This window comes from Somniosus microcephalus, chromosome 9, assembly GCF_052327205.1.
Source record: "Somniosus microcephalus isolate GS21.2 chromosome 9, FLI_Smic_1.0, whole genome shotgun sequence".
Classification (NCBI taxonomy): domain Eukaryota; kingdom Metazoa; phylum Chordata; class Chondrichthyes; order Squaliformes; family Somniosidae; genus Somniosus; species Somniosus microcephalus.
Genome location: NC_140995.1, coordinates 132,934,166 through 132,955,340, shown reverse-complemented (window position 1 = coordinate 132,955,340; position 21,175 = coordinate 132,934,166). Strand labels below are relative to the sequence as shown.

Sequence of the window (21,175 nt, the reverse complement as noted above, 5' to 3'; positions counted from 1 at the left end):
CTTGAGCAAGTTAGATCTTCCCGAGCTTGATTCTGTGAAGTATAATGAAAGGGTCTTGCAAACAGGGGCAGTCAGTCACACACCACCCTGACTCCTCCTTCTTGCTTAATGTTCTGAGAGTCTGAGAAACTCCTTTTGGATCTTGTCAGCTGAACCTGAATTAGAAATCCCTCTGCCTCATTTCCTGCCAAGTGGGGGTGTTTTATTAAACACATGACACCAGCATCTACAATGAACGGGATTTTGGCTGGATCTTTTTTCCAGAACAGTGGGCCACTTGGGCTCAAGAATACTGTGTGGCACACTGATTCCTTGCTACAGTATTTTGCAGATTCCAAAGCTGCATGCCTATTTCAGCAACAGAGAGTCGTATATGTCAACCATCAACATTTCAACCAGCTATGTATGGGGTGAGCAGGTTGGAAGATCTCCTGGGCTTGGTTAAATTTGCTGCCCATACGTCTTGCATCCATAGGATTGGCTGGCCAGTGTTTCTTTGACTGCTTACCTGTGTTTTAATTTCCAATATATATGGTGTGGAGATGCCGGAGTTGGACTGGGGTGGACAATTGTAAGAAGTCACACAACACCAGGTTATAGTCCAACAGCTTTATTTGAAGTCACAAGCTTTCGGAGCGCTGCTCCTTCGTCAGGTGAAGTGGAGAGATGCATAAAGACACAGCTTATATAGTCAGAGAATAATGTCAGATGTTTACAGGTAATCTTTCTAACTGCCATTTATCACACCCCGGCAGAGAGATAATCACAGCAATCAAAGGTGTGAATGGTGTCCAAACAGGTCAGTCAGGAAACCATTACATCAAAGAACAATGAGGTGGGGTCACAAGGGGTCAAATGTTGCAGATGCTGGGGTCTGTGCGAAAAACAAAAAAAGACAAAAAAAAATTTTTTTTGATGCAACATTTGACCCCTTGTGACTCCACCTCATTGTTCTTTGATGTAATGTTATAAGAACATAAGAACATAAGAAATAGGAGCAGGAGTAGGCCAATCGGCCCCTCGAGCCTGCTCCGCCATTCAATAAGATCATGGCTGATCTGATCCTAACTGCCAATCCACTATCACAGTTTTCCTGACTGACCTGTTTGGACACCATTCACACCTTTGATTGCTGTGATTATCTCTCTGCCGAGGTGTGATAAATGGCAGTTAGAAAGATTACCTGTAAACATCTGACATTATTCTCTGACTATATAAGCTGTGTCTTTATGCATCTCTCCACTTCACCTGATGAAGGAGCAGCGCTCCGAAAGCTTGTGACTTCAAATAAAGCTGTTGGACTATAACCTGGTGTTGTGTGACTTCTTACATTTGTCCAATATATATGGTGACCTTAGGGTACGAGGTTTGCTGGAACTTTCGGTGACGAGGGAGCACTGCAGGGTACCCGCTGTACTTTTGCACCTTACCTCAGTTCTGACTTCCTTCATCGGTATCATTATTATCGTTTATTCCTTAATATTTCTTTGGAGACACCCGAGTCCCCCTCTCCCACTCCCCAGCAAAATACTTGTGGTGCCCTGTCCGCAAAATGGGAAGCATTTGTTGGTCGCCCCAGCAACCACTGGTGAGTGTCAGTTCAGTGGCTACCAGTCGTTGTAACAGTTCAACGCAGACAAACACCGGATCGGGTCTTCGAGTGATTTTCCTATTACCGGTTTATCCTGATAATTACGGTAGGTGGAGCGGGCCTGTTTTTCACGGTAATTACAGTAAGCGCCGAACTCGACACAGCTTAATCGAACCGACTTTGTTGTGAAAGTATGAATCTGGGAAATAGCCTGCACGCTAACTTCAAGGGAGCTCCGGATTTTTGAACTTGTTCCTAATCTATCGTTTGCAAATCGGCGTGGAATTCAAGTGCGGTCTCTGTCCTGAGAATGGGTGCAATGACGGGAAGGGGAGAGGCGACATTCCTGAGATGTTACATTTAAAATAAAAAAGCTGGACCCCCCCCCCAAAAAAAGTGAGTGGATGTTTTCAGTGGCGATCGTGAAATAAAAAAGGGGGGGTGGGGGGAGTAGGACCCGGAAGCAGATGCGGGACTAGGCTTGTTTTGAGCTGTGCCTATGGGATTGGAGGCAGGAATGGAAGATGAAAGTGTGAGAGATGGGGGAGACATGCTGACGGGCAGCGAGCAGGAGGATGCGGCGGAGATCAGGCGGCCCGTGGAACGTGAGCCGGATGGAATGGAGAACGCCGGCCAGCCGGACAATGGCGAGCGTTCCAGCCGCGCGACGCTGGCGCTCCGCCCGCCCGCCGTCCAGCCCGGCGCCGAGCAGCGCTCGCAGCATATTTACTGCACCGTGTACTGTGTGGAGAATGAGAATTACCAGAGCTCGGCGGTGGAGGACGAGACCGGGGAGCAGATCAATCACCCCTCCGACTCGGGCCGACCCACGCCGGCTGCTCTCAGCCGTCAGACGGATCGGGATACCAGCCCGTCCCCAAGCCAGGCGGTTTTAGGACTTTCCAGCACCGAACCTTTTAATATCTCCCGGCAGGTCGACATTAATTCGCTGAGATCCCCGCCTGCCGGAGAGTACAAACACTTTATTCTTTTGACCTGCCGAGTTTGCCTGGATGATAAGTCCATCCGACCACTTCCGTGTTGCAGGAAGGCTGTGTGCGAGGAGTGTTTGAAGAGGTACCTTAGCAATCAGGTAATTGCCACCCGTCACACTTGCCAGATCAGTAACTTTAGGTGTTCCCTTCAGCGCAGACAATGCAAGGAGCCATAACCCTACAGGGACTGATACTGAAACCCTGATTGTTACATGAAGTTTTACAGGTCGCATTCATAATTCATGCAGGGTATCTTATGTTCGCGTTTAAGTTGTGCTGCAACTATCTCTTTTTAAACCAACTTGTTTGCTATTAACAGAATTTAAAATCGATCGGTGGTGGTCTTTGGGCGCACTTTTGATTTCTAATACGATATAAATATTTTTGTTTAGGACTACTTTTAAATAGTGTAAAATAAAACAATGCTTCCTATTTTGTTTTCATGCGGTTGGGAATGTTATGAAATCAATTCCGTGCAACTACAATCAACAAAGCTCGCTGACATTCTGCAGACAGGTTGTTATCTTTTTATCAGATTAAATTGAATTGAGGGAAGTCTGTTCTCTGTACACACTTGATTACTGAGGTCTGTCAAGGATGAGTATATTTGGTTTAAAAAAAGGCAGTATTTTCTGTTATATTGCAGATAGTTAACAACGTGAGACCAACTCCAAGTGTAATTAGGATTCATTTTTTAAAACTCTACCTGAATTGAATGGTTTTGTTCCTTTCTGCAAATAATCGTGAACTGGGGCATACATTTAGTATTAGTAGACCAAACAAAGCGGAGGTCAGAAATGGTTTTCATGCAAGGGGATTATTAGAATTTGGAATACATTGGAGTACTGTGTACAGTTTTGGTCTCCTTACCTAAGGAAGGATATACTTGCCTTAGAGGGAGTGCAACAAAGGTTCACCAGACTGATTCCTGGGATTGTCCTATGTGGAGAGATTGAGTAGACTAGGCCTATATTCTCTAGAGTTTAGAAGAATGAGAGGTGATCTCATTGAAACATATAAAATTCTTAAGGGGCTTGACAGGGTAGATGCTGGGAGGATGCTTCCTCTGGCTGGGGAGTCTAGAACCAGGGGTCACAGTCTTGGCCATTGAGGACTGAGATGAGAAAAAATGTCTTCACTCAAAGGGTTGTGAATCTTTGGAACATTCTACCCCAGAGAGCTGTGGAGGCTCAGGCCTTGAGTTTATTCAAGACAGAGATTTGGACAGTAAGGGACTCCAGGGATATGGGGATAGTGCGAGAAGGTGGAGCTGAGGTAGAAGATCAGCCATGACCTTATTGAATGGTGGAGCAGGCTGGGAGGGCCAAATACTCCAGCTCCTATTTCTTATGTTCTTATTGAGGCCAAATCAGTTATGATTTTTAGAGGGAATTGGATAAACTGTTAAAGAAGAAATATATTAAAGGGTATGGGCAAAGCAGAAAGGTAGGATTCAAGTAGATAGCTCTAATGTAGAGCTAGCATTTGCACAGGCACAATAGGCCAAATAGCCACCTTCTATGCTGAAATTTCAATGATTCTGTGATTTTTATCATAAGCAATACTTTTGTGAGTTACAAAATAAATCCAGAATGGAACTGGGTAACAATATCTAGGTTCAATATCCTAAATGTAAAGCAGTCTCCTCCAGTTCTGCCTCTGTCAGTTATGCAATTATATCGAGAGCACAGTTATGATGTCCGAAGATCCTGAAAACTAGACCCTAGTCTGTGAGCTAGAGGTGAAAACCTAAATCTGGGTCTAGTGAGTCAGGCGGTCTGTTTATAATTACAGTAGTTTACTTTGGATTTGTATAGATGGTATCCTCTTTCACATTCTTCATCTTTTGTTTTCCTTTTTAATCCATGATTTACTTTATTTGCTTTCCAAAATGATGCTCTGAAAGATAAAGGTCAGAAAACATAATCAACCTACTTTAAACTAATGTGGTTTGCTGTGGAACCCTGAAGATAAATGACTTTGTGCATTTGTAGTTAATTGATTGCATACCTGTCAAAAGAATGTTAATCATCTAATTGCCTGGACATAAACCAGTTGGTTGCAGATCGTACAGTACTAACTGCATTTGATCTGTAGAGATGGAAATTCTAGCACTTTACAAAACCAAACTTGATTTTGTATAAGACAGTTTTAAATACCTTTAGCAAGCTGCAATACAAATTAATTTCTGTATCTTCAGCCTCAAAAATTTCAAATTGTTAGCTACAGCACATTTTCAAAATGATAGAGGACCTTTTGATTTTTTTTGAGTATTTATCCTGTCAATCTAATTATTCAAATAATAATCTACATTTGTATCATGCTATTGCCAAAACAAATACTGCAATCTGTTTATTCTTCAGTCTATTAATTGCAAAACTGATATGTCAAGTACAAAATGTTAGATAGATAACGTAATAGATTAGGCTCATTCACCACCTATTGCTGTGCAAGGTGCTGAACAGGGAAGTGGTATCCATTTTACAACATTTTTGTTTCACTGCATTTGTATGTTCATTTTAGTCCTTTCAATAATAGAGTATTCTGGTAAGAAATAATTGGTCATCAAGGCACTAGCCCACAGATTTCAAATCAAGAACTTTTTGAAGAGGATGTTGTGTAGCTATGAAACATGCAAAATCCTGGTTATTGTCCAGCCAGTGAAATATATTGTTGGGAGAAGTCAAAAAGAACTCGGCAAATGTAAAAATTTGTCAGACAGGCTGGATGGTTCATTGGATTAAACTGTGCCCTTGCACTCTGGAATCTGGATTCAAATTCAGTTCCTGTCCTCTGTCTACTGGTTATAAGGATCCTATGTGAAGTGACTTTGAGAAGAGCCAATCCAGTTCCTAGGGCATATGGACTTGACTGAACAAAATTGCACCTAAACTGGCAATCGTACTCAAAAATAGGAGACATTCTCCTGAGTTTGGAGTTGAGACATTGTTGTCTCAAGTGACTAACCATGCTTTACCTAATATGGGCGTAATGTTAATGTTGAAACCAACTCGTGTGGAGCATAAATATCGGCACTGACTAGTTGCGCCGAATGGCCGGTTTCTGTGCTATAAATTCTATGTAATTCATCTTGATTGTGTGCAAACTTCACAAGCAAATCTTCGTTAAATGACATCATTAGTACACAGAAGAATAGTATCAGAGGCGAATTATAATTAGATAACACGATTTTCCGGCTTCTAAGTGAATAGTAATCGTGTTTATGCATCTTTTTAACTTATGTCCCTAATCTAGCAATTAATTTGTTACTGTGCTAACCAAGTGGCTGTGACATACTTGTCACATATAGGCTAAGATCTGAATCTTATCTGATGCTGACATTCTAAGCTGTCTGCACTTAGTGTATCGAATTTCATTAGTTGTTGGGCATGAAACCAGTCCCATTATACCAGTGTTCAAATATGTATATGTTTGGAGTCCATTTCACTAAATCCAGTTGTTGAAGTGACTCTTACCTACCACCAGCTTTAAAGGAAGACTCTGGAATTTGATGAGAGTGAATCATTATTTATGTGAAGTTAATGAGTAATGTATTCAAGTTAGAAAATATTGGTTATGTGTTTCTCTGCTTTCTAATGAAAGTGGAAACAATTGGTATGACTATAAAGTGGGGAAACTTGCTTGATAATGATGCTGGCTTTTTCTGAAACATTAGAAGACAGAGGAACATCTATCTCTCCTCTTCAGTCTGCCTCCATTTGATTTTTCTTTTTGGAGGAGGGGCTGAATTTATAATTTAGATTCCAGAAAAGTGATCCTTGAGCTCCCGTAGAAGTTATGCCTACATCATGACCTCAAAACCTCACTACTGAACATCAGTTATTAACTGATGTCTATTAACTGATGTGCTGGTCCAGAATTCCCAACTGCAGTTAGAAGGTCTGTTACAGCAGGAAATTGTAGTTTTCACAAGCTTGAAACTTTGTCATGGAAGAATTCCAGAATGTGTGACCTACACCCTAGTAAAGTTTCATTTAAAATAAATGACTTCAGGCACCTACCAGCTTGACATCAGTGCTTTTTTTTACAGTGGTGATCAGGCAGCGCCAAGTTATGCAGTCTCACTCATGTTGTTCTCCAATTAGACAAAGCAGACCATTGCACATATTTACTTAAACTCACACATAGAACTTTGCTCACTGGCCTTTGACTGCAGGTGATATTTCTAATATTAGAAAAAGATTGAGGGATCAGTCAGCTCTTTTTTTTTAACATTAGAAACGTAAAGGCAGTCCAGCGGAACATCTGGGTTCTTTATAATTTTTACTTTAAAAGTGTGGAAAAATTGGCCTTGCATTGGATGCAGTTATATGCAACAGGCATGAAGCTGAAGTGGTGTGTGACTGCATGATCCAGGTCGTTTCACACCCAGTAAAAATGTTGAATTGGAACTGGTTTATTATTAGTTATGCTCCACGTCTTGTGCCCATGCAATCCAACCACAACATCAACTTTTATTTATACAGCACCTTTTTAATATAGAAAATTGTTCCAAGGTGCTTCAGAGAGGCCTCATCAGAAATCAATGCACACCAAACCAAAGAAGGAGATATTAGGAGGGGTGACCTAATGTTTTGTTAAAGAGGTTGATTTTAAGAGTCATAAATGAGGAAAGGGAGATAGAGTGATGGAGGGCTTATGAAAGGAATTCCAGTGCGGTGGGCCTAGGTGGTTGAAGGCTTGGCCACTGATACTGGGCCAAAGGGAAGAGATTAGTACAAATAGAATTTAAAACATCCTCACTGATGACAAAATTCTGCTTCCTTGCAACTTGAAGTAAGTATGGCTTTTTGCAAGTGTGAAAAAAATGTAATTTATAACTCATGCAAAGATAGCTTTGCAGTGATGCAAGATGCACAGTATAACTGGATGATCAATCTCCACTTTCTTTCTCTAGCCCACAAAGTGCAGGACAATAGTCGCATGATTGTAAAAGACGTTCGTCTAGAAATTTCAGGCGCTAATTAGCCTCCTAAGCCTCCAATATGGTGGACAGGATGCGCATGCTCATTACAAGACAGAAGTGCACCACCTGCCATATTGGTAAAGGCCAAGTAATGGCTGTGCAGTGCTCATGCAAATAAGGGGCCTAATGCCTGTTTGAGGTCCCGGCTGCACTCGGGAAAACCAGGTCTACATGCTTCCCAACCAGCAGTCCTTGACACATGAAATATACTTACCTGAATGTGGAGCCGGGAGGAGCTCCTCTTGACTTCACATTCAAATCAAATCAAATCAACTTTTATTGTCATTGTTAGTGCACAAGTGCAGTACAACGAAATGTAGGCTTGCGGCTCCCGAGAGTGTACATTTAGATTAAGACATTTAAACATTCAACATACATTTGGCTTGTAATACATTAACATTAACATAACCATAATAAAGTGCATTGGCAGATGTGCAGGCTTTAGAGTTTATTTGTGGAGTTCAGTAGGATGACAGCCCTGGGAAAGAAGCTGTTCCTAAATCTGGTCGTACGGGTGCGAATGCATCTGTAGCGTCTCCCAGATGGCAGGAGGGCGAACAGACTGTGGCTGGGGTGGGTAGGGTCTTTGATGATGGACCGTGACCTCCGTAAACAGCGTTTCTGGTATATGTGCTCTATGGTCGGTAGCCGGGTGCCGGTAATGCGTTGGGCAGTTTTGACTACCCGCTGCAGGGCTTTCTGGTCATAGTAGCTACAGCTGCCATACCATACTGTGATACAGTTTGTCAGGATGCTCTCTATTGTGCAGCGGTAAAAGTTAGAGAGGATCAGGGGTGACAGGTTACATCCCTTCAGCCTCCTTAGGAAATATAGGCGCTGCTGGGCCTTCTTCACCAGAGAGGAGGTATTGAGGGACCAGGAGAGGTCTTCCGTGATGTGGACTCCGAGGAACTTAAAGCTGTCCACCCTTTCCACCACAGCCCCATTGATGTGGATGGGGGTGTGACTTCCGCAGAACAACAAAAACAACAAATTGTATTTATATAGCGCCTTTAACGTAGTAAAACGTCCCAAGGCGCTTCACAGGAGCGTTATAAAACAAAATTTGACACCGAGCTACATAAGGGGATAATTAGGGCAAAAGACAAAAAGCTTGGTCAAAGAGGTAGATTTTAAGGATCATCTTAAAGGAGGAAAGAGAGGTTTAGGGTGGGAATTCCAGAGCTTAGGGCCGTGGCAGCTGAAGGCACGGCCGCCAATGGTGAAGCTGAGAATGGATCAATAAAATAGATTGGATCCTTGCTATCAGGTTATATTTGTGAGCTAAATAATTGAGTATGTCTGACTGGTTCCAAATGTGAAACTATAGAAACATAGAAGATAGGAGGAGGAGTAGGCCATTCGGCCCCTCGAGCCTGCTCCGCCATTCAATGCAATCATGGCTGATCATCCAAACTCAGCACCCTGTCCCTGCCTTCTCCCCATATCCCTTTAGCCTTAAGAAATATATCCAACTCCTTCTTGAATATATTTAATGAATTGGCCTCTACTGCCTTCTGTGGTAGAGAATTCCACAGGTTCACCACTCTGGGTGAAGAAATTCCTCCTCATTTCTGTCCTAAATGGCTTACCCCTTATCCTTAGACTGTGACCCCTGGTTCTGGACTCCCTGACCATCGGGAACATCCTTCCTGCATCTAGTCTGTCCAGTCCTGTCAGAATTTAAAAGTTTCAAGATTTTGCTGGAGCGGGTCATCTTGTGGTGTGTCCTGTTAGTTAGACTTGTTCGTGCATGTTTAAGTTTTTTAAAACATTTTGCCCAAAAAGTTGCTGGAAGTGCAAGCTGATAACGGCACAGCGAGCTACAGGGCATCTGGGACCTTGATGAACAATGGGACAAACCGTGTATCTCCTTTTAATCAAAGAGATTAAAAGATTTGAGAAATAAACAGAGGAAGGACTGAGAAGGAGGGTGAATTCAATGTCAAATCAGGTACAGAAAGAGATGGAAAGAAAGATTGGATTAAGAGAGAGGGGGAAATAGACAGAAAGAAAAGTAAGAAAAATAATTTAAACATTTTAAATTTGACATTTTTAAAATCTAGAACAACAATTAACAACCTGAAGGAATGAGACTCCACACTTCTAATTGTTCAATTTCTGGGCCAGAAAGGTTGATTGGCAGTCATTAAGCATAGAAACATAGAAGATAGGCGCAGGAGTAGGCTATTCGGCCTCTCGAGCCTGCTCCGCCATTCAATGAGATCATGGCTGATCATCCAAATTCAGTACCCTGTCCCTGCCTTCTCCCCATATCCCTTGATCCCTTTAGCCTTAAGAAATATATCCAACTGCTTGAATATATTTAATGAATTGGCCTCCACTGCCTTCTGTGGTAGAGAATTCCACAGGTTCACCACTCTCTGGGTGAAGAAATTCCTCCTCATCTCTGTTCTAAATGGCTTACCCCTTATCCTTAGACCGTGACCCCTGGCTCTGGAATCCCCGGCCATCGGGAACATCCTTCCTGCATCCAGTCTATCTAGTCCTGTTAGAATTTTATAAGTTTCAATGAGATCCCCTCTCATTTCTTCTAAACTCCAGCGAGTATAAGCCCAATCGACCCAATCGCTCCTCATATGTCATTCCTGCCATCCCAGGTATCAGTCTGCTGAATCTTCGCTGCACTCCCTCCATGGCAAGAACATCCTTCCTCAGATAAGGTGACCAAAACTGCACACAATACTCAAGGTGTGGTCTCACCAAGGCCCTGTACAACTGCAGCAAGACATCCTTGTTCTTGTACTCGAACCCTCTCGCTACGAAGGCCAACATACCATTTGCCTTCTTAACCGCCTGCTGCACCTGCACGCTTACCTTCAGCGACTGGTGCACAAGGACACCCAGGTCTCGTTGCACTTCCCCTTCTCCCAATCTATTGCCGTTCAGATAATAATCTGCCTTCCTGTTTTTGTCACCAAAGTGGATAACCTCGCATTTATCCACATTATACTGCATCTGCCATGCTTCTGCCCAATCACCCAACCTGTCCAAATCATACTGGAGTTTCTCGGCATCCTCCTCACAGCACACACGCCCACCCAGCTTTGTGTTTTCTGCAAACTTGGCGATATTACATCTAGTTCCCTCGTCTAGATCGGGGTCCTAGGACCGATCCCTACGGTACCCCCCTAGTCACTGCCTGCCACTCGGAAAAAGAGCCGGTTATTCCAACTCTTTGCTTCCTGTCTGCCAACCAGTTCTTTATCCAAGTCAGTACCTTGCCCCCTCTGACTGCCACCTTTGTTTTTCTCCTTCCTGTCTTTTGCTTCTATCCTTGTTTCCCTTTCCTCTGTCTCCCTGCTCAGGTTCCCAACCCCCTGCCATTTTAGTCTAAACCCTCCCCCCGAGCACTAGCAAACACTCCCCCTAGGACATCGGTCCCGGTCGTGCCCAGGTGCAAACCGTCCGGTTTGTACTGGTCCCACCTCCCCCAGAACCGGTTCCAATGTCCCAGGAATTTGAATCCCTCCCCCTTGCACCATTCCTCTAGCCATGTATTCATCTGAAATATCCTTCTATTTCTACTCTGACTAGCATGTGGCACTGGTAGCAATCCTGAGATTACTACCTTTGAGGTCCTATTTTTTAATTGACCTCCTAACTCCCTATATTCAGCTTTTAGGACCTCATCCTGTTTTTTACCTATATCGTTGGTACCTATATGCACCATGACAACTGGCTGTTCACCCTCCCCTTCCAAAATGTTCTGCAGCTGTTCTGAGACATCCTTGACTCTTGCGCCAGGGAGGCAACATACCATCCTGGAGTCACGTTTGCGGCTGCAGAAACGCCTATCTATTCCCTTTACAATAGAATCCCCTATTACTATAGCTCTCCCACTCTTTTTCCTCCTGTCCTGTGCAGCAGAACCACCCACGGTGCCAGGAAGTTGGCTGCTGCTGCCTTACCCTGATAAGCCATCCTCCCCAACAATATCCAAAGTGGTATATCTGTTTGAGAGGGGAATGGTCACAGGGGACCCCTGCACTACCTGCCTGCGCCGCCTACTATGCCTGGTGGTCACCCATTCTCTTCTTGCCTGTGCAGCCTTTACCTGCGGTGTGACCAACTCCCTAAACGTGTTATCCACGACGTCCTCAGCATCACGAATGCTCCAGTATGTATCTACTCACAGCTCCAGCGCCGCAATGCGGTCTGTTAGTAGCTGCAGCTGGATACACTTCCCACACACATGGTGGTTGGGGTCGGGGACACAGAAAGTGTCCCTGATTTTCCACATAGCGCAGGAGGAGCATACCACGGGGCTGAGCTGTCCTGCCATGACTTTAAGTAATTTAAATTAAATCAAATGAATCCCACCAATTACACTACAATTAAATGATATACCGAAGGGCCCTGGTTTACCAGCAGTCCCCGCTACACCACAGACACCCTATAAACTATAAACCATAAAATTTAAGTTTGGAAAAAAAGGAGAAAACGAGAAATACTCCCCAATCACTTACCTGCTTTCTGGTGACATCACACTTTGATTACTTTTTACTTCTCTCTCTCCCTCCCTCTGAGCTCGGAGATTGGTAAGCCTACCTGCTCCACCTCGCTCTTTAAATCATCGCCGCCACCTCGCTCCACACAGGTCCGCCACCACTGTGGGGCCTACCTGCTCCGCCTCGCTCTTTAAATCACCGCCGCCACCTCGCTCCACACAGGTCCGCCGCCGCCGCCGCTGTGGGGCCTACCTGCTCCGCCTCGCTCTTTAAATCACCGCCGCCGCCTCGCTCCACACAGGTCCACCGCCGCTGTGGGGCCTACCTGCGAGGCGGAGCAGGTAGGCTTACCAATCTCCGAGCTCAGAGGGAGGGAGAGAGAGAAGTAAAAAGTAATCGAAGTGTGACGTCACCAGGTATATTGTTAAAAGGGTACTTACCGTAATAATTACTAGACTTAACTTTCTGTGGCGAGTTTAATGGACAATTGTTATATAAATGCAGCAACTTCATAACTCACCGGGGAGGTTAATGGTAAGATGCTGTTTTGGTGAAGCTAACGGCGGAGCAGCGCAAATTATCCAGCAATTTGTAGCAAATGGCTGGGTATCTCTTCCTCACCACAAGTTGCTGGGCAGCTTGCACTTTAATAATGACATGGGTCATTAACACACTTTTTTTCAGCAATACCTGGGCCAGTAACTAGATATAGATTACTAACAATGCAGGGATCATTTAAATTTGTGGTTCAGTCATTCTTGTATTCCTAATTCCTATTTTTTTTTTTTAAATTGCTCCCCAATGGCTCAATTGGGTAAAGAAGTGAGTAGCTGCGCTGTACAGACCAGGAATCTCTCGGGTTCAATCCCTGATCTGTGCTGAGTTAGCTAATCTCAGCCAAAATGGTGGTAGAGATGCTACAATTGGACTCTGCACCCCTGATTAGAGGGGAAACGTCGGCCAGGGTTTCTGTTCCTAATTGCTTTCCAGTGGGCCCCTTCCACACTGAAAATGTGCATGTTTGGACATCATCTGAAGACAAACATGGGTTGTGATGTCTCATGACACTTAGGGGGAGAAATTCGGTAACTCCCCATTTCGGGTGCTAAATTTTGAAAGCCGAAAAAATTAGCATTAGGCGCTAATGATTCTCTGCTTTCTCTAAGTTGGGTGTTAGCACTCCAGGAAGGAAGTGGAGCACTGAATCAAGCATTACCACTTCCTTTCTGGAGTGCTAAACCATGCAGGAGGGGGGATAGAGGTGCAGCACTGCGGAATGTCCCATGCAGTGCTGCCGGGATCTGAGGCTCCTTCCTTCTCTTAAAGGGAAGGGCCATTGCTGCAGGCTCTCCATTTCAACGATGTCCTTCATTGCAGACGGCAGCCCCAAGCACTCTAACAGAGTGCAGGGCTGATCAATCATGGCAGTAAAAAATTTTCAAGCAGCAACCTAAGGGATGGAAACAATTTTTTTCTGCAGACCAGCGGCCTTACCTTTACCGCTCCTGAAGCGCTCGGACTCCCGAACACGCCCCCTGCAGCTGTCTGTGTTATCGCCAGGGAATGCTGCAGGGGACGGAACCGAATTTCAGGTCCGGGGCACATTGCAGCCGGATGACGTCATGATCTCCAGGTGCAAGAGATCATTGTGCTAGGGGTTACTGCTGCCGCAAACCTCCAGTTGAATTTTGTGGGTGGCGGTACTATTGCCGCGCCCGGGCGGTAAATCGCTAGTGCCCCGTTATCACCCCCAGAGGTGCTAACTGGAGGCGCAAAGGAGGTGAATTTCTCGCCCTTAATGTCAGTTTGAATAGTCAGTGAAGATAAGGCTGATAGACGACCAGCAAGGGGGTCAACACCTTCAGGAGAGGAGGAAATTGGTGAAAAATGGAGAGACAACAAACTGGGGAAATTATAAAACTAAGTAAATGCTTCACCGAGGAGAAACAATGCATTAGGGAATATAACTAAATTGTAGAACTGAAAGGAAACAAAGAGAACACAGATTGGAAAGTGTTTTACTGGACACGAATGTCATTGATTGAGAATACGTGGGCTAGCAACTGGCTGACAAAGCAAAGAAATGTTTCTGACCAGCAGAGAGGAAGATCATCAAATTTGATTTGTAGTGGATTCTGGCTGGGAGTAAAGTTGATGCCAAATTCACTTCAGCTCGTCAGTATTTAGAAGCAAAAACATAAAGTGAGATCCAAAAACATTAAAGGACACGTCAGTTTATTCTGAGCGACAGCCCCATAAATGGTGCTTCTAATTGTAAATAACTAACAATCACCATGCTGATTCCACAAGTAACATCATGCTTTGAATTGCTATTGAAATATATAGCTTCAGTGTGTAGGCAACAGCTATCTTCGGTTCTTGAATTAAATGAATAAAATTAAAAAAAAAAAAAAATCTGAACCCTGGATAGGAGATTGTCTTATTCATAGAAGGATACAGCACAGAAAGAGGCCTTTTGGCCTATCGTGCCTGTGCTGGTTCTTTGACAGAGCTATCCAATTAGCCCCATTCCTCTGCCCTTTCCTCATAGCCCTAGTAAATCTCCTCTGCACTTTCTCTAAGGTTATGGAATCTTTCCTAAAGTGCAGTGCTCATAATTGAACACCATACTCCTAGCTGGGGTCTAACTAGTGTTTTATAAGGGTTTAGCATAATGTCCTTGCTTTTGTACTGTTATGCCTCTGTTTATAAAGCCAAGGGTACCTTATGCTTTCTGAACTGCCTTCTCAACTTGTCCTGCCACCTTCAAAGACTTGTGAACATACACCCCCAGGTCTCTCTGTTCCTGCACTCCCTTTAAAATTGAACCATTTAGTTTACATTGCCTCATCATTCTTCCTACCAAAATAAATCACTTCACACTTCTCTGCAGTAAATTGCATCTGCCACATGTCTGCCCATTTCACCAGTACTATGTCTATGTACTCCTGAAGTCTGTTGCTTTCCTACTCGCTGTTTACTACATTTCTGAGTTTTGTGTTATCTGCAAACTTTGAAATTATGCCCTGTATACCCAAGTCCAGGTCATTACTGTATATCAAAAAATGCAGTGGTCCTAATACTGACCCCTGGGGACACCACTGTATACTTCCTTTAAGTCTGAAAAACAACCATTTACCACTATTCTCTGCTTGCTGTCTTTTAGCCAATTTCACATCCATGCTGCCACTGCCCCTTTAATCCCACGGGCATCAATTTTGCTACCAAATCTATAATGTGGTACTTTATCCTTTGAAAGCCCATATACACACCGTCAATCGTACTACCTTCAATCCACCCTCTCCGTTACTTCATCAAAGAACTCAACCAAGTTAGCCAAACATGATTTGCCTTTAACAAATCTATGCTGACTGTCATTATTAACCAATTTTTCTCAGATTATTGTTTCTAAAAGTTTCCCCATGTTAAGCTGATTGGCCTGGATTTGCTGGGTTTATCACTCTTCCCCCTTTTTCAGCAGTGGTGTAACATTTACAATCTTTCAGGCCTCTGTCACTGCTCCCATATCTAAGGCGGATTGGAAGATTGTGGCCAGAGCTGCCACAATTTCCACCCTTGCTTCCCTCAGCAACCTAGGATGCACCCCATCTGGAATGGGTGATTTCTCTACTTTGAGCACTGCCTCCTCTTTACCTATTTTTATCCTACCCTATTTCTCTACTACCTCCTTTACTGTGACATTGGCAGCATCCTCTTCTTTAGTGAAGACCGAAACAAAGTACTCATTTAGTACCTCAGCCATGTCCTTCTGCCTCTACAAGAAGATCTCGGTTTTGGTCCCTAATCAGCCCCACCCTTCCTTTGACTTCCCTTTTACTATTTATATGTTTATAAAAGAATTTTGGGTTCCCTTTCCTGTTACTCACTAATCTATTCTCATTCTTTGCCCCTCTCATTTCCTTTTTCAGTTCTCTGCTGTACTTTCTGTATTCACCTTGGTTCTCCACTGTATTATGAGCCTGACATTTATCATAAGCCTCTTTTTTTTGTTTAACCTATATATCTGTAGCCACTCAGGGAGCTCTAGCTTTGGATGCTCTTCCTTTCTACCTCGTGGGAATGTTTCTAGTCTGTACCCGAACTATCTCAGGCGGGATAGAGAGGGGGGGGTAAAAAAGGAGGGGGGGTTACAGTATTGATTAAAGAAACAATTACAGCTGTGAGGAGGGATGATATGTTCGAAGGATCATCAAATGAGGCCATATGGGTTGATTTGAAGAACAAAAAAGGGCGATCACACTGCTGGGAGTGTACTATAGACCCCCAAACAGTCAGAGGGAGATGGAACAGCAAGTATGTAGGCAAATTTCTGAGAAGTGCAAAACCTCTCGGGCAGTAATAGTAGGGGATTTCAACTACCCTAATATTAACTGGGATAAAATTAATGTGAATGGTATAGAGGGTGTGGAATTCCTAAAATTCATTCAGGAGAACTTTTTTAGCCAGTATGTAACAAGCCCAACAAGGGAGGGGGCGGTTCTGGAATTAGTTTTAGGGAATGAAGCTGGGCAGGGGGAAGGGGTATCAGTGGGAGAGCATTTTGGTGCTAGTGCTCATAATTCAGTTAGAATTAGGGTAGTTATGGAAAAGGACAAAGATCGACCAGGAATAAAAGTTCTCAATTGGGGGAAAAGCCAATTTTGCTAAGCTAAGATGGGATTTAGCCAAAGTGGACTGGAAACAGCTACTTAAAAGTAAATCAGTGTCGGAGCAGTGGGAGGCATTCAAGGAGGAGATCCTGAGGGTTAGAGCAAGTATGTTCCCTTAAAGAAAAAGGGTGGGACTAACAAATCTAGAGTCCCTGGATGTCAAGGGACATACAGGAAAGGTTCAAGAAAAAAAGGGAGGCTTATGACAGATACCGAGGGCTCAATACTGCAGAAACACTAGAGGAGTCTAGAAAGTGCAGGGGTGCAATTAAAAAGGAAATTAGGAAAGCAAAGAGAGCATGAAAAAAGTTTGGCAAGTAAAATCAAGGAAAACTCAAATTGTTTTATAAATACATTAAGAGCAAGAGGATAACTAGAGTAAGAGTAGGGCCTATTATAGAGACCATAAAGGTAATCTGTGTGTGGAGGCGGAAGACGTGGGTATGGTTCTCAATGAATACTTTGGGCTCGATTTTCATCGGGCCGTTGAGGCGGGATTGGAGGCGTGTGGTGGTTAAAATCGCGAAATTGGGCACGAACCCATCCCGCCTCCATGCCCGTTTCACAGGAGGCGGGTCCCCGACCTGTGCTGGGAGCCGCCTCCCCGAGGCGGGAAGGGGATTAGTGCCAATTAACTGCCTGGTAACAGGTAGTTAACAGGCAGTTTTTAGCTTAATCCCTATTTTTATCCCTGAACTGTGGGCTTCCCGATGGCTCCAAACCACACCAAGTTAGCGAGGCGGACCGTCGGGCTGAAGGATTTGGAGGGTTCGAGATGTCCAGTGTTCAGGTCAGTGATGGGTGCATGAGTGCAGAGGTATGTGTGTTTGGTGTGTGTAAAGTGTTTAAATAAGTTTTACTTACCTTTGCAGCCTTCCTTCCTTCAGGTCTCGGGAGTCCCTCATCTCACCGGCACAGAAAGCAGAATGGCCGCAAGCTGTCAAAATTTGCAGCATTCAGCTTTCTGTTCTGGAGCGATCTCTAAATCAGCCTGAGAGGAAGGAATTAACTTGGAGTACAGATTGTCAGTGTTTGACAGCTTCAAACAGCTGTGAAACGCTGATATTTCATCTGTCAAAATCTGTGACGTCACCTGTTGCCGGGTGGCCCTTAATTGGCCTGCTGAGTGGGCTCAACAAGGTCAATCAAGTGAGAATCACGTGGGTTGGCCACAACTCGATGGAGGCGGGACTACAACCCCAAAAGTTGTAGTCCCGCCTCCATTGATAAAATCCAGCCCTTTGTGTCTGTTTTCACAAAAGGGAGGGGCGATACAGACATTGCAATCGGGGAGGAGTATGAAATATTAGATGAAATAAACATAGTGAAAGAGGAAGTATTAAGGGGCTTAGCAGCTTTGAAAGTAGATAAATACCCAGGCCCGGATGGAATGTATACAAGGCTGGTAAGAGAAGCAAAAGAGAAAATAGTAGAGGCTCTGACCATCATTTTCCAATCCTCTCTGGCTACAGGTGAGGTGCCGGAGGACTGCTAACATTGTACCTTTGTTTAAAAAGGGAGAAAGGGATAGACTGAGTAATTGCGTGCAGTTCTGGTCACCACATTACAGGAAGGATGTGATTGCACTAAGAGGGGACAGAGGAGATTTACCAGGATGTTGCCTGGACTGGAGAATTTTAGCTATGAGGAAAGATTGGATAGGCTGGGGTTGTTTTCTTTGGAACAGAGGAGGCTGAGGGGAGATCTTATTGAGGTGTATAAAATTATGAGGGGCCTAAATAGAGTGGATAGGAAGGACCTGTTTCCCTTAGCAGAAGGGTCAACAACCAGGGGGCATAGATTTAGTAATTGGTAAGAGGTTTAGAGGAGATTTGAGGGGAAATTTCTTCACCCAGAGGGTGGTGGGGGTCTGGAACTCGCTGCCTGAAAGGGTGGTAGAGGCAGAAACCCTCACCACATTTTAAAAGTGCTTGGATGTACACTTGAAGTGCCGTAACCTACAGGGCTACGGACCAAGAGCTGGAAAGTGGGAGTAGGCTGGATAGCTCTCTGTCAGCTGGCACAGACATGATGGGCTGAAATGGTCTCCTTCGTGCTGTAAATTTCTATGATCTCCACTTTGATGGCCTTCCATTGCTCATTTACTGTTTTACCTACCAATCTTTGATTTCAATCCACCTGGGTCAGATCCATTTTTAACTCACTGAAATTAGCCCTCCTCCAGTTGAGTATTTTCATGTTTGATTGCTCCTTGCCCTTTTCCATAACTATTCCAAACCTAATGATACTGTGATCACAGTTTCCCAAATGCTCCCCCACTGAAACATAATCCACTTTCCCCACTTCATTCCCCGGAACCAGATCCAGCACTGCTTCCTTCCTCTTTGGGCTGGAAACATACTGATCAAGAAAGTTCTCTTGTACACATTTTGGGAATTCTTCCCCATCTTTTCCCTTAACACTGTTATTTTTCCCAGTCCATGTTAGGATAATTGAGGTCCCCACTATTACTACTCTATAGTTCTTGTATCTTTCTGTAATTTACTCCTCTATCTCCTTCCCACTATTTGGTGGTCTACAGTATATACCCAGCAGTGTAATAGCTCCTCTATTCCTTAATTCTAACCAAATAGATTCTGTCTTTTAATCCTCAAATACATCATCCCTTTCCAGTGCTGTGACAGTATCTATGATCTGTACTGCCACCACGCCCCGCCCCCCACCTATCTTGCCTATTTTTTCTGAACTCATTGTAGCCAGAATATTAAGTTCCCAATCCTTCACTTGTTTGCACCAGGTCTGTTATTGCCACTATATCTTAGTCTCGTGGCAATTTGTGCCTGCAGCTCACCAACATTATTTACCACGCTCTGTACATTTACACACATGCACTCCAAATCCATCCTAGTGTGCCTCGCATTTCCCTCGCCTGCCTGATGCCTCCTATTTATGAACTGCTCTTTATTCTAATGTTGTTTGTCTCTTAGTCCTCTGTGCACCTTGTTTCTTCTCTCTAATGCTTCATTTTGGTGCCAACCTGCTGCCAAATTAATTTAAACCCTCCCCCACAACAATAGTTAACCTCACCGCAAGGACTTTGGTTCCAGCCCTATTGAGGTGCAACCCATCCATCATGTACAGATCCCTCCTGCCCCAGAACTGCACCCAATGCCCAGGAGTCTGAAGCCCTCCCTCTTGCACCATTTCTCCAGCCATGCGCTAACATGCCTTATCTTACTGCTCCTATACTCACTAGTATGTGTCACTGGGAGTAATCCAGAGATTACCATCTTTGAGGTCTTGCTCTTTAACTTTCTCGCGAGCCCCTGAAACTCTGCCTGCAGGATGTCAACCCTTTTCCTTCCTATGTTGGTTCCAACATGGACCACAGCTTCCCTTTCCATTCCCGCAGAATGTTCTGCACCTGTTCCGTGACATCCTTTACCCTGACATCAGGGAGGCAGTATACCATGCGAGACTCACGTCAGCGGTTGCAGAAATACCCGTCTATCTCGCTGACTATTGAATCCCTTCTGACCACTGCATTTCTACATTTTGCTGTGCCCCCATGCAGTCCTTTGCCCCCATGGTGCCGTGGATTTGCTCTGGACTGCACAGCACTGAAAACAAGCTTGTGAGCACCACACTGCACTGTCTGCCTCTCCCTACCCTGCCGGATAGTCACACACTATGTTTATATATTCATATGTTTTTATGTATCATGTTCCATAGGCAAAAAAAGATTTTCTGCATGTAATTCAGTGATATTTTAATAAACTTCATCATTTAAATAATTGATGTCCAAGCTGCCACTTCAGAGCTTTGCTAACCATTCAAATCGTTAAACTTCATTGGTTAAGTAGATAGACTATTGGTCCCGTTGTTTACCAAGGTCCCAGAAGCCCCGTTGACCTTGCCGCGCTTCCAGCAATTTGTGGCACAACCATTATTCGAGCTGAAGGGTGAGGAAAAAAATCTAACTCGCAGCACATGCCACAAGATGGCCCGCTCCAGCAAATTCTGGGCTATTGATTTTTTTTTGTCTGTTGCAGATTTTTGTTTTCAAATTCTGCTGGGAAGCATAGAAACATAGAGATAGGAACAGGAGTAGGCCATTCGGCCCTTCGAGCCTGCTCCGCCATTCAATGAGATCATGGCTGATCTTCGTCTGAGATCATAGCTGATCTTACCAGTTCAGTACCCCGTCCCCGCCTTTTCTCCGTAACCCTTAATCCCCTTAGCCTTCAGAAATATATCCAATTCTCTCTTGAAAATATTTATTGAATTAGCCTTCACAGCCCTCTGTGGCAGGGAATTCCACAGGCTCACCACTCTTTGAGTGAAGAAATTCTTCCTCATCTCTGTTTTAAATGATTTGCCCGCTATTTTTAGACTGTGGCCCCTGGTTCTGTGCTCCCCGGCCATTGGAAACATTCTCTCTGAATTCAGCCTGTCCAGGCCTGCCATAATTTTATATGTTTCGATGAGATCCCCTCTCA

At 44.2% G+C, this 21,175-nt stretch overlaps 1 protein-coding gene across 2 annotated transcripts in view; it reads left to right on the top strand.

Moving 5' to 3' along the window:
- The first annotated feature begins 1,697 nt into the window (after positions 1-1,697).
- The window catches only part of rnf217 (ring finger protein 217), a 181,756-nt gene continuing 162,278 nt past the window's right edge, over positions 1,698-21,175 (top strand). Inside the window, exon 1 of one of the 2 annotated variants that reach the window (XM_085997216.1) lies at positions 1,698-2,684. In XM_085997216.1, coding sequence (XP_085853342.1) covers positions 2,091-2,684 — 594 coding nt within the window. In that variant the 5' untranslated portion in view covers positions 1,698-2,090. The remainder of the gene's footprint in view (positions 2,685-21,175) is intronic. The other variant, XM_085997215.1, reaches the window with a different exon arrangement.